The 12,302-nt window shown below is 42.8% G+C and overlaps 2 protein-coding genes across 6 annotated transcripts in view; both read left to right on the top strand.

The window, feature by feature from the left end:
* LOC121583985 (ATPase MORC2A-like) overlaps nucleotides 1-1,224 on the top strand; it is a 34,078-nt gene extending 32,854 nt beyond the window's left edge. For all 3 annotated transcript variants that reach the window (XM_045225659.1, XM_045225660.1, XM_045225658.1), the window contains one exon: nucleotides 95-1,224. In XM_045225659.1, coding sequence (XP_045081594.1) covers nucleotides 95-163 — 69 coding nt within the window. In that variant the 3' untranslated portion in view covers nucleotides 164-1,224. The remainder of the gene's footprint in view (nucleotides 1-94) is intronic.
* A 2,969-nt stretch (nucleotides 1,225-4,193) lies between these two features.
* On the top strand, nucleotides 4,194-12,178 carry LOC121584920 (mitochondrial sodium/calcium exchanger protein). 3 transcript variants are annotated; one of them, XM_041901173.2, is made up of 15 exons: nucleotides 4,196-4,758; nucleotides 5,310-5,462; nucleotides 6,027-6,079; nucleotides 6,606-6,663; nucleotides 6,926-7,031; nucleotides 7,208-7,375; nucleotides 7,672-7,788; nucleotides 8,247-8,315; nucleotides 8,415-8,545; nucleotides 8,769-8,910; nucleotides 9,073-9,194; nucleotides 9,292-9,445; nucleotides 9,553-9,633; nucleotides 9,790-9,854; nucleotides 11,083-12,178. In XM_041901173.2, exons 1-15 carry the CDS (start codon nucleotides 4,561-4,563, stop codon nucleotides 11,269-11,271), a joined length of 1,806 nt encoding a protein of 601 aa, XP_041757107.1. In that variant the 5' UTR covers nucleotides 4,196-4,560; the 3' UTR covers nucleotides 11,272-12,178. The 3 variants fall into 3 exon arrangements, with proteins under 3 accessions (XP_041757108.1, XP_041757105.1, XP_041757107.1); XM_041901174.1 differs by having other exon boundaries at nucleotides 4,194-4,359; nucleotides 8,247-8,545; XM_041901171.2 differs by having other exon boundaries at nucleotides 4,195-4,758; nucleotides 8,247-8,545.
* The last annotated feature ends 124 nt before the right edge of the window (nucleotides 12,179-12,302 follow it).

The following is a 12,302-nucleotide window of genomic DNA, read 5'->3' as shown; positions in this document are numbered from 1 at the left end:
AAAATCGAAGCTTAGCCACAGAGAAGATGAGGTAACACACATGCACGCACTCACACACAAACTGAAAACTAATGTCTCTATTTCCCTCCTGCAGGACATTGACATAAACACAGATGACGAACTGGATGCCTACATAGAAGACCTGCTGACCAAGGGGGACTAGAGAGGAGACAGACAGGCTCTCAGAACCCTGGTCCGTCTGTTCTTCCCAAAGTACTGTAGCTCTGTAGCTCCTCTACAGACGCCCTTTACCCATAACCCTCCACGAGGCCTGCCCGCCCCACTCTGCAGATGGAGAGGAGTGGCAGCTGCTGCCTGACCTGCTGCTGTTGCCGTTTGGTCCCCAAGTTTGTTTTTATAAAACTGCAGTATGGTTTTCTGTTTCTGTCTGTTCCTGTTTATTTAACATTAGCATGCTCTGGTTTTGGATGGTCCATTCTGTGATTAGCACGTAACGGACGTCTCTTTTTAGTCCTTTTATATCAACAATCTATTATGTTATATACAAGCTATGTTAAGCTACTGTATGATATGCCAACCAGTCCTGATAGACTGTAGAACTGAACTCTTCTCAATCTGTAGGTGGGAATCGGATTCTGCTCTGTTGCTATGTTCTGACCATGTGCCGTTATACACATACATACACACGCCAGTCTGAGAATGGCACCAAGCGTCTCCGATCAAAGCTCCTGTGATGTAGATGACAGGTGATTCTGTGATTTCAGAAGAGGGTCTGATGGTAACCTAAATTATGGAGCAGTTAAGATTCATATGTATTCTCCATATTGATCTGTGATCAGGTGGAGAGAAATGACATGAATCATAAACCAATAATAACGTCCTGACCTCTAATCCTGACCCATAACCCCTTTATTACCATCAGTCACAGTCCGATGCAAATCCAGTCCCATTGAATCCCAGATTTGATGTTAGCTGCCATCAGATGGTCTAGCCTTTTCTACCCTGTGTTAAAGCATTATCTTTAATCCAGTGTTGAAAAAAACGAATCAGTGTTGCCTAGCTGCTTTCAACCACCTCTCTCCCACCCTACCCTCCTCTCTCCCACCCTACCCTCCTCTCTCTCACCCTAGCCTCCTCTCTCCCACCCTAGCCTTCTCTCCCACCCTATCCTGTTAGCGTTTTTCACCATGAATCTTGTTCTGGAGGCAGCTCTGCAGAGTGGTCACTAGCTGGCACAGCCACAAAGTCATAAAATCTGATTTTAAACCGAACCTTAAATTAAGACCAAAAATCTAATTTTGGTTTCATGAATTTTTACAATCTAGCCAATTTTGACGTTGCAGCTGGCCTATCTAGCGGAAATCATTCAGTTATGCCTCAAGGGCAAGTTTCATGACAATAAACATCAACATGCATCCTGTTCTGACAGTGTAGCCATCAGGTTTACCAGCCAGACTATTGAGGGTTACTCCAACACCCTCGAGACTGAAGTACTTACTGGGTTTTATCAGTACGACTCTCTGTGACGTCTCCTCAATACAACTATTATGTCCCTATTGTTTCCTCTTGCCATTGTGACATGACAGTTCACCGTTTTCTTTTTGGTCTCAAAGGTGATTATCTGGATTCTGAGTTTATAGTTATCTAATGTTCTTTGTTCATATTATTTCAGTGGTCATGTTTCTTCTAATGGGTATTTTTAACATGTCAAGGAAACGTTTTATTAAATGGTGTACGTTATTTTGTCTGGTGTGTACTCATTGTATTTTTTACTTGTCTGTCTCTATATGGAGAAACAAATGTGGTTCCCAGACAACTGCACCGCTGGATTAAGAAGTCATAGGCCCTGGGGCCTATGACTGTCAGTGGGTTGCCATCAGACAGTGAGAGCACACATGCAAACACACACACACACACACGGTGGCGGACTTACCATTATGCAACTAAGGCAATTGCCTGGGGCCTCACAACATAAGGGGGCCTTGTGAACTGGGCATGATTTTGTTTAATAATTAATTATTTATGTTATTTTGCCTTCCTCCTCTGCTTGACGCCCTCCTCCTCTCGTGAGTAATCACTGATGTGCGCTATTATAACAAACCGATCAAATTTTTGTCTCTAGCTTTTGAACAGTTGGGTCTATTAGTTATTATTAGCCCATGCCTGAACGCTATGACTCTCAGGAACACGTACTTGTCTTCTACTTCCCTCTACAACACTCACAAGCTGTGCAGGACACGTTCAAAGGGACTGTGACAAAACCGCAATTGAAAACAATGCAGATTTTGTTTTCAACACACACAATTATTACCTGATGATCTCCCTGATGTTTTCCCAAACTTTCCAATACCTTTCTGATGCATTTCATTTACTTTGTGATGCAAATAAAAAATAATTACACCTTTCCCGTATTCAAGTCATTTAAAATATCTTATTAGCCTTATGAACATAGAAACTTGGTTGCAGTGTGTATCTGTGCTAGAATGGTTAAAAAGTTCATAAAATGAAAAAAGATATCTGTATTGGTCAATATTGCAAATCAAATATCAGATATAGGCCTGTATTGGCCCAGAATACCTAACTTGAAAGTGTAAAAACAGATAGAAAAGATGTAGGCTAGAAATTATAATGAACCTAGGACAAGGCTATATATTTTAAAACAACTGCCCTTTTTCTGGCCCGCAAATGACTTAAGACTAAGAAATCAGTCCGGAAAAAAAATCTATGCGGCCCTTTATTTAAAAATCCTAATGTGGCCCTCGAGACGAAATTACATAACTTTTTTTTACACTTTAGTAGAAGCTCTTATCTAGAACAACTTTCAGTAGTGAGTGAATACATTTTCCCCATAGGAATCAAACCCACAACCCTGGCATTACAAGTGCCATGCTCTACCAACTGATCCACAGGGGACCCACCACTGTTGTATGTGGTGATGCAAAGACTTTTACTAGTGCAGGCATTTCAGTTAGCCTTTTCATTATTTTAGTCATTTAGCAGACGCTCTTATCCAGAGCAACTTACAGTTAGTGAGTGCATACATTATTTTTTTCATACTGGCCCCCCATGGGAATCGAACCCACAACCCTGGCATTGCAAACCCTCCCCTACCTTGGACGACGCTGGGCCAATTGTGCGCCGCCCCATGTCTCCCGGTCAGCTACGACAGAGCCTGGATTTGAACCAGGATCTCTAGTGGCACAGTTAGCACTGCGATGCAGTGCCTTAGACCACTGTGCCACTCGGGTATGGAGGACTAAAAGTGCCACAATTAAATAAATAAATACACCATTAAATAATTACTTAAATGTGTCATTAATTAATTCAAATTAGAATTAAATACATAAATGTGTAATTAAATGTATCATTAATTAATTCAAATACCGATTCATTTTATGTAAAATACATATATAATTATTTCACTATTTACATTTACATTTCATGATCCTGCATTGCAGTGATTCATGAATTACTTAAAACTGTCAAACTGACCCATCAAAGTCAGTGGGCGGGGCTAACGCGAATCTAGTCTGATCCATTGCTTTGGTCTGAAGTAGAGTAGGCCAACCTGGATAGAGACAATGGAGGATCTCCGTGAACTTTCCAGGGAGTTGGTTAGAGACATTTTAAACTTAGCAGAGGATGTAGAAGCAGGACCTGCTGACATTATCCGGAATTGATTTGTCTTGGCTTGATGCAGAGGGTAACCAATCAGGCGTTAGGTTCCGCCTACCAACTTTTGATGGGTCAGTTTGACAGTTTTAAGTAATTCAGGAAGCACTCCAACGCAGGACCATGAAATGTAAATGTAAATAGTGAAATTATTATATATGTATTTTACATAAAATGAATCGGTATTTGAATTAATTAATGACACATTTAATAACACATTTATGTATTTAATTCTAATTTGAATTAATTAATGACACATTTAAGTAATTATTTAATGGTGTATTTATTTATTTAATTGTGGCACTTTTAGTCCTCCATACTCGGGAGGTTGCTTTGCATTATGCTTTGTTCACAAAAAAAAAAGAGCTGGCTTCCGAACAGCTCTTCATTCAGTAGCCATGATTGTGTTAAATGGGTGGGACCTGTGGCCTCCAAATCACTAAATCCGCCCCTTCACACACACACGGTCACACACACTCGAAGGAGTCTGTCTGGCCTGCTCCTCATTAAAATAGTGGGATGGGTTTAAATGTGGACGTCAGAGTTTAGCCTAACTGATGACGTAGGCTTGGAGGAGCGTCCGCGAGTCCGATGTATTTGTACATATTGTTCACGGACTTTTCGAAAACTAGAACAGGCATGATGTCGACAACTAGAAGAAAAAGAGCTTTCCGCGCCTATTTGTAACGAGTAGCCTACAAAATAAAGAGTTGGCTGTAACAAACGGTTGGTCAAGCTCTGTTATGAATTATTGCTGATCAGGGAGCCTTCAACCTGTCACTGCAACATTTTGTTTACAGCAACGAGGAACACTTTCAGTTCTCCAGTATTCTATTCTCAGGTCTAATCCGAACCACCAAACCCACCTCCCGCCAGTCTCATGTGGCAAGGAATCGGAATGGACGCACTTCCTGGACGGAGTAAAATATGAAATCTCGGGTTGTTTTTATATCCGTGTTGTTGCTGTTGTGGTGTCACTGTCGCTATGTCTTGGGCTCCGGTGAGTCTGGTACCGGGATAGTTCCGTTTCCAGACCGATCCGCCGACGGTGCTGACCTGCTCTCCTCTGTGGGTCCCACGGTGGGCACGCACTCCGCGATGTTACGTCAGGGAAACACAGACGAGGTTAGTCTGGTAACTAATTAGATTTCAACCATAAATCTCAATTATTGCAACTCAATTTCCCCGACAGCTGCATCCTGAAATTGTTATTTTAAATCTTGTTGATTTGATTTGCCATGTTTGGTGGTGTTGCGCAATAGCTGCAGAACTGGCCAACTATTCAAGTAGGGCATGCGCTTGTTGTATCTGGTCTCGTGACCGTTGTTTGTGTGGGCAAACTTTTTGCTTTAAGTTCAATTTGATATTATTTTCGACTGTTTTAAATCCATCTCTCATTTCCTTCATCTGCACTGCAGTGAAAGAACAAATTACATCCACCATATTGTTATGTTTTACTTTTACATTTAAAATTTTAGTCATTTAGCAGACGCTCTTATCCAGAGCGACTTACAGGAGTGAGTGCATTCATTTCATACTTTTTTCCCCTTCTCCGTACCTGTGTGTTCTGCTCAGTGCAGTAGATAATTGGATGAAGATGTATTTATTTGAAAGCTTCCCCTCCCCTCTCTCCTCCAGTGTGATGTAGTAATTAAGTATTTGTGTGTGTCTTTCAGTGTGACATTGTGATGAATCTGAGTGCTGTTGATCGCTGTGCGTTTGTGAAGGCCACTCCAGACTGCAGTATGGAAGACAGCTTCATCAACTACCTCAAATTGGCCTTCTGTCTACTACCACCCAATCTCACACCCCTCACCATCACACTCTGCGTAAGCACACTGTGTGTGTATGTGTGTATGTGTGTGTGTGTGTGTGTGTGTGTGTGTGTGTGTGTGTGTGTGTGTGCGTGTGCGTGCTTGCAGACCATTATTACATGCATTATTACAGGCATTATACACACATTTCTCATTAGCAAGTGTTCTTAACCAGAATGACCTACATGCATTCAAATAAGGAATCTGAAGCAACCTCAATAGGGGCTAGTATCATGAACATGAATAAACCCAGAAGCTGCCACTTCCCCCTGTTCTGAGTAGGGCATCCTCTAACTGAGCCATGCAGTAAAACTCATGAATCAGGGTTTAACTGAGGATTTCTCCTCACAGTGCTGAATTAGTCTGGGTTACTTAGGTCCAGACTGTATTTACAGCATAGGCTCAGTAGTGCACACTTTACACTGTGTTTACCCCATAAACCTAGTAGTATATACTAGTTATTTTTTGGGGGAGAAAGAGATGCAACACCTGCTTGTCGACATGAAAGTTATTTTATAAACACAGATATTTCAGCCATGTCAGAAAACTAACCTTTCATCTCCCTCCCCTCCTCTACAGATGATCTGGTTGTTCATCTTGTTCATAGTTCTCGGACTGACTGCGTCAAAGTTGTAAGTTTCTCTCACATTTTCTGTTTATAATATATCTTTACTGAACATGAGTTTCGTAACACTCTCTCTCTCTCGCTCCCTGTACACTGGCTGTAAAGAGACAGGGATTGTTTGTAGTTGTGTTCTGCTGACTACAGAGTTACAACAGTATTATCTCCAGCAGTTCAAGTTGATGTGATCACATGGGCCTAGTCACTTGACCACCGGAGATAAGTGTGTCATGGTTAAGGTGTGTGTGCCTCTAGTGTTTTTCTCTCAGGGAGATAAGAGTTGCAGTGCTTCTGTTCACCTCTAACGTTTGTGATCTGGTCATGTGATTGATCACATGTATCACAGACAAAGCAAACATCCTTTGTGTTTGAACAGTGAAAGCAGAAGCAGTGGTATCAACCAATGAATAGAGCACTGTTTGATTTAAAATAAACGGCACAGAAATATTTGGACAGTGTTTGGACTCTGTGAGGGTGTGTTCTATGTTAGCTATTGATTGATTGAAGGTGTATCTTTGTGTTTATTCTCTCTGCAGCTTCTGTCCCAACCTCTCAGCCATCTCCTCCAGCCTTCGACTCACACACAACGTGGCTGTATCCTTCTACAGGCCTCACACACACACACACACACACACACACACACACACACACACACACACACACACACACACACACACACACACACACACACACACACACACAGTACACATACACACTGTATCACATGCAAAAAAATGTCATGCAGTTTGCTTTAAATGTGCTTAAATAATCACCATTGTCACACACAGACACACACATACTCACAAACAAACTCTATTCCAGTACCAGAAGTGTTTTCCCTAACTGTGTGTGTCAGGGTGTGACTTTCCTGGCACTAGGTAATGGAGCTCCAGATGTCTTCAGTGCCACTGTGGCCTTCTCCCGACCACACACCGCTGGCCTGGCTATAGGAGCACTGTTTGGTACATGCACACACACACGCCACACACACGCACACACACACACACACACACACACACACACACACACACACACACACACACACACACACACACACACACACACACACTGCCTGGCTATATGTGCACTGTTCAGTAAACACACACAGAGTTTAATCCCTCGCTCCCTCCGTTCATAGGAGCGGGTATCTTCGTAACCACGGTGGTCGCCGGGGCTGTGTCATTGGTCAAACCCTTCACTGTAGCATCCCGCCCCTTCCTGCGGGATGTCATCTTCTACATGGCTGCAGTCTTCTGGACCTTCATCATCCTCTACAGAGGAACTATATCACTGGGAGAGACACTGGGTACACACACACACACAGACAGTTTGGTTAGAGTGTGTTAGAGTTGAATAAGAGTTGCGTGAGGGTTGCGGCAGCCCACATTCAACATTACCCTGGGAGCTATACAACACCAGACGTTTCACTATTGCTGGTTCATTCATCAGTCATGCCTCTGTGTCTGTCAAGCTTGAATCCAGTCAATATATTACTGACATAGACACTGGGTTCAGTGTACTTCAGAAATTAGAAGGACTAGTTACGCTGAGATGGATGGGGTGGAATAAGAATAAAGTGTTTGTCGGTGTTTCTCTCTGTAGGGTACCTGGGGCTGTATGTGGTGTATGTGATAACAGTCATTGTGAGTGCCTACATCTACAGTCATCAGAAACACTCAGCAACCAGAAGTTCTGTCCAGAGCTCAACACACGTACCAGGTGACACACACACACACACACACACACACACACACACACACACACACACACACACACACACACACACACACACACACACACACACACACACACACACACACACACACACACAAACATATTATGTTCTTCTATCCACGTGGGGACCTAAATTGTGTTTCCATTCAAAATCCTATTTTCCCTAACCCTAAACCTAAGCCTAACCCTTACCATAACCCTAATCCGTAACCCTAACCCAAATTCTAACCCTAATTGTAGCCCTAACCCTAAACTTAAAATAGCCTTTGTCCTCATGGGGATGTGGGAAATGTCCCCACAAGGGATAATTTTCCTTGTTTTACTAACCTTGTGGGAACTTTTAGGGATCTTAGGTCCCCACAAGTATAGAAGAACCAGCATACACACACACACACACACACTCACACACACCCTGTGTGTCTGACAGTTGTATCTCTCTGCAGAGCTCCAGACGTCTGAGTCAGATGATGCGGGTCCTCTTTTATCTAATGGCAGCATCCAGGAGGGCTATGGTAACAACCACAGTCACTGTGCACATTCCACTAAGTTACACCTCTGGGGTGTGCTACGAGAACCAATCCAGTCGAGTGTGTGTGTGTGTGCGTGTATAGATAGTGAGTACCGTCCCCTGATCCCCTACTGTGAGTCGACCAGTTCCATCCTGCTGAGTTCTCTAAACCCGGTGGACAGCAGGACCTGGAGGAGGAAGACCTGGCGCTGGAGGGCTGTGAAAATACTGAAGGTGTGTGTGCATGAATGTATGTGTATGTTTTTCTGTTTGCAGATCTGAATGTGTGTCTTTGCACTTTTTATTTGCAGATCTGTAGGAATTAGGGTTAAGGGTTAGGGGAATGGACAAGGGTTGGAAACAGAGCTAAAGCTTGTGGTTGTTTTTGGACAGGAGCATCAGTGTGAATTTTGAGTGTGAGTTGTTGCTGAGCTGCAGTTCCTCCCCTGTCCACTAGATGCCACTGGAGGTACTGCTGCTGCTGACTGTTCCAGTGGTGGATCCTGACAAAGAAGACAGGAACTGGAGAAGACCATTAAACTGCCTCCACCTTATCACTGCGCCGCTGGTGTGTGTGCTCACCTTCAGCTCCGGAGAGTGTAAGTCTGCATGCCTGTGTGTAGTCAAATAACCTTAATCTCTATTCAATAAGATGTGACATCCTCTCCAGAGGAAGTGGGCTAACCGACTGGACTGGTGTTCTCTCTCTCTCTCTCTCTCTCTCTCTCTCTCTCTCTCTCTCTCTCTCTCTCTCTCTATAGACGGTTTGTATCTGATTGAGGGTCAGTTTCCTGTCTGGGCGTTGACGTTGCTCTTCGGCCTCTTCCTCTCCGCCATAGTCTTCCTCACCACTTCTAACGACCACCCCCCAGCATACCACTCAGTAAGACACGTGTACACATTAGTTCACTCTGTAGCTGTTGTTGTTTCTGCTAGGTGTTGTGGTAAGTGTTTGTATAATGTGTGTGTTTTCTCCATAGGTGTTCTCTCTGCTGGGCTTTGTGGTGAGTGCGATGTGGATCAGTGCAGCAGCCTCGGAGGTGGTCAGTATCCTGCACATGCTCGGTGTGGTCCTTAGTCTGTCCAACAATTTACTGGGTCTCACACTGCTGGCCTGGGGAAATAGCATTGGTGGTGAGACACACACACTGCGGTTACCCCTGCACTCACCTACTAAATATACAACAGAAGACAGACAGCTTGCTTACTGTAGTGTTGACTCTGTTTGTTTCGGTTTCTAGATTGTTTTTCTGACATCACCATCGCTCGCCAGGGCTATCCTCGGATGGCATTATCAGCCTGCTTTGGGGGAATCATCTTTAGTATCCTTTTGTGTGTCTGCTGGACGTGTGTTTGTGCAAGTTAAATGCGAGTATGTGTGTGTTGTTTATGCCTGTGAATGTGTGTACCTGTGCTACGTGTAGGCCTATGCAGTCATGTGTGCATCATGTTTCTGCCCTTGACCATGTTCCTTTCAGACATGCTGATTGGAGTGGGCATTGGCTGTCTGATGCAGATGTTTAACAACGAGCCAGTGGTGACGGTACGTCTGCTCTTAGCTTCAGTACCATTAACCTCATATATATTACCGTTCAAAAGTTTGGGGTCACTTAGAAATGTCCTTGTTTTCGAAAGAAAAGCAATTATTTTGTCCATTAAAATAACATCAAATTGATCCGAAATACAGTGTAGACATTGTTAATGTTGTAAATGGCTATTGTAGCTGGAAACGGCTGATTTTTAATGGAATATCTACATAGGCGTACAGAGGCCCATTATCAGCAACTATCAGTCCTGTGTTCCAATTTATACAGATACCTTTAAAAAAAAGTAGGGACGTGGATTTAAAAAACAGTCAGTATCTGGTGTGACCACCATTTGCCTCATGCAGCGCGACATCTCCTTCATATAGAGTTGATCAGGCTGTTGATTGTGGAATGTTGTCCCACTCCTATTCAATGGCTGTGCGAAGTTGCTGGATATTGGCAGGAACTGGAACACACTGTCGTACACGTCGATCCAGAGCATCCCAAACATGCTCAATGGCTGACATGTCTGGTGAGTATGCAGGCCATGGAAGAACTGGGACATTGCACACGCCCTCAAAACTTGAAACATCTGTGGCATTGTGTTGTGTGACAAAACTGAACATTTAAGTGGCCTTTTATTGTCCCCAGCACAAGGTGCACCTGTGTAATGATCATGCTGTTTAATCAGCTTCTTAAAATGCCACACCTGTCAGGTGAATGGATTATCTTGGCAAAGGAGAAATGCGCACTAACAGGGATGTAAACAAATGTGTGCACAAAATTTGAGAGAAATTAGTACGTATGAATTTTTTGTGGGATCTTTTATTTCAGCTCATAAAACATGGGACCAACACTTTACATGTTGCGTTTATATTTTGGTTAAATATATATATATATATATATATATATATATATATATATATATAAATAAGCTGTTTGTAATTGTCTGTAATAAGAATTTTGTAGAGGTAGTGACAGAGAAATGTCTTTGTCTGAAGTGCATAGGACAGTTTTATTAGGAAATAAATTAAAAAGTGTATGAATGAGAGAATAGAAGCAGTCCCAGGATTGAACCCTGTGGTACACCTTTTTCAGTTCACATAAAATTGGACTGATACCCCGGTATTGCAACAGCTTGATTTTATTTGCGTGTTAAAATGTGCCAATGAAGGTTAGTTTCTAATTTATTTTCTCCACCCCCCTCTCACTCTAACCCCCAACCCTCTTCTCTACACCACCCAGTTGGAACCAGAGGGTTTGTTGACCTGGGTTCTAGCAGGTTCTCTGGGTCTCTCTCTGGTCTTCTCCTTCATCCTAGTTCCTCTGCGTTGTTTCCACCTGGGCCGGGCATATGGAATCTTCCTTCTGCTCTTCTACGCAGTCTTCCTCCTGGTTGCGCTGCTCACGGAGTTCGGCTTTATCCACACCTGAAGCCTGTACGAGATGGTTTGGACCAGTCTGGTAGAGCCACCTGCGAATACTGACAAGACGGACCGAGACCTGAGATACTTCCCTCCTCCTGGGAGAGATGGAGTCACAGCCAATCACACTGTGCCTTAACTGAGTTGGAACCAATCAAACTGTGTGATTTAACTTTTGTCTGTTTGCACTGACTATATTTTTATATTTAGATCGCCATTAGCTGTTACATGAGGACAAGCTACTCTTCCTGGGGTCCACACAAAACAATTACATACATATACAGAAATGACTGTATGGACAGTAACACACAGTTTTAAAAGTAACCCATATACCGACAAGGAGAAACTTTAAGGGAATTCTCTCTTTTAAATCAATGTGAATGCAGTGTCTCCTTAGTGACTGCTGTCTGTAATGGTTGATGTGAGTCAATTGTATAAAATGTGCTCTATGCAACACATTGTCAATCATTTCGATTTCCTAATGTATTTTAAATAACATGGCTTAGAAACACCTATATAGTTCCAACTTCTGAGAAGGGGAACCAATCGTGAAACAGCAAGGCGCAGCTGTTTAAGTCATTTAAAGATGGCCCTAAACATGCTACTTTATGCAGTTGCATCAATGTTATGCATTTTTATTAAGGAATTGTATTATTTTACTACTACAGATGTATGATAGATATAGAGGTAGTACATTACTGTCCCTGATAGATATTTGAAGGTGGAATTGTTGCATATAAAGCACCTTTGGTAAAGGATTATCTTGTTGGAACTGTCAGGGCTGTGTGTGTGTGTGTCTGTTAAAGGAAGTGAGATCAGGGTAAAAAGCACTTATGCGTGGACACATGTCTAGGTTCTGAGATGTTGATTATTGTGTATTGTCCCTGTTTAAGATATAAATAAAAACATCAAAAATCCTTCCTGTAACATCCACAGAGAAGATGGTTAAAATACCATAGGTGTCTATAGCCATGTCTCAGGGCTAGTCTGAGCCCTGCCACTTTAAAGCAAAGGTAGCTACACAAATGCACTTGACAAAGT

This window comes from Coregonus clupeaformis, chromosome 16 (assembly GCF_020615455.1).
Source record: "Coregonus clupeaformis isolate EN_2021a chromosome 16, ASM2061545v1, whole genome shotgun sequence".
Lineage (NCBI taxonomy): Eukaryota > Metazoa > Chordata > Actinopteri > Salmoniformes > Salmonidae > Coregonus > Coregonus clupeaformis.
Note: the sequence above shows the minus strand (reverse complement) of the source record. Positions and strands in the feature narration are given on the sequence as shown.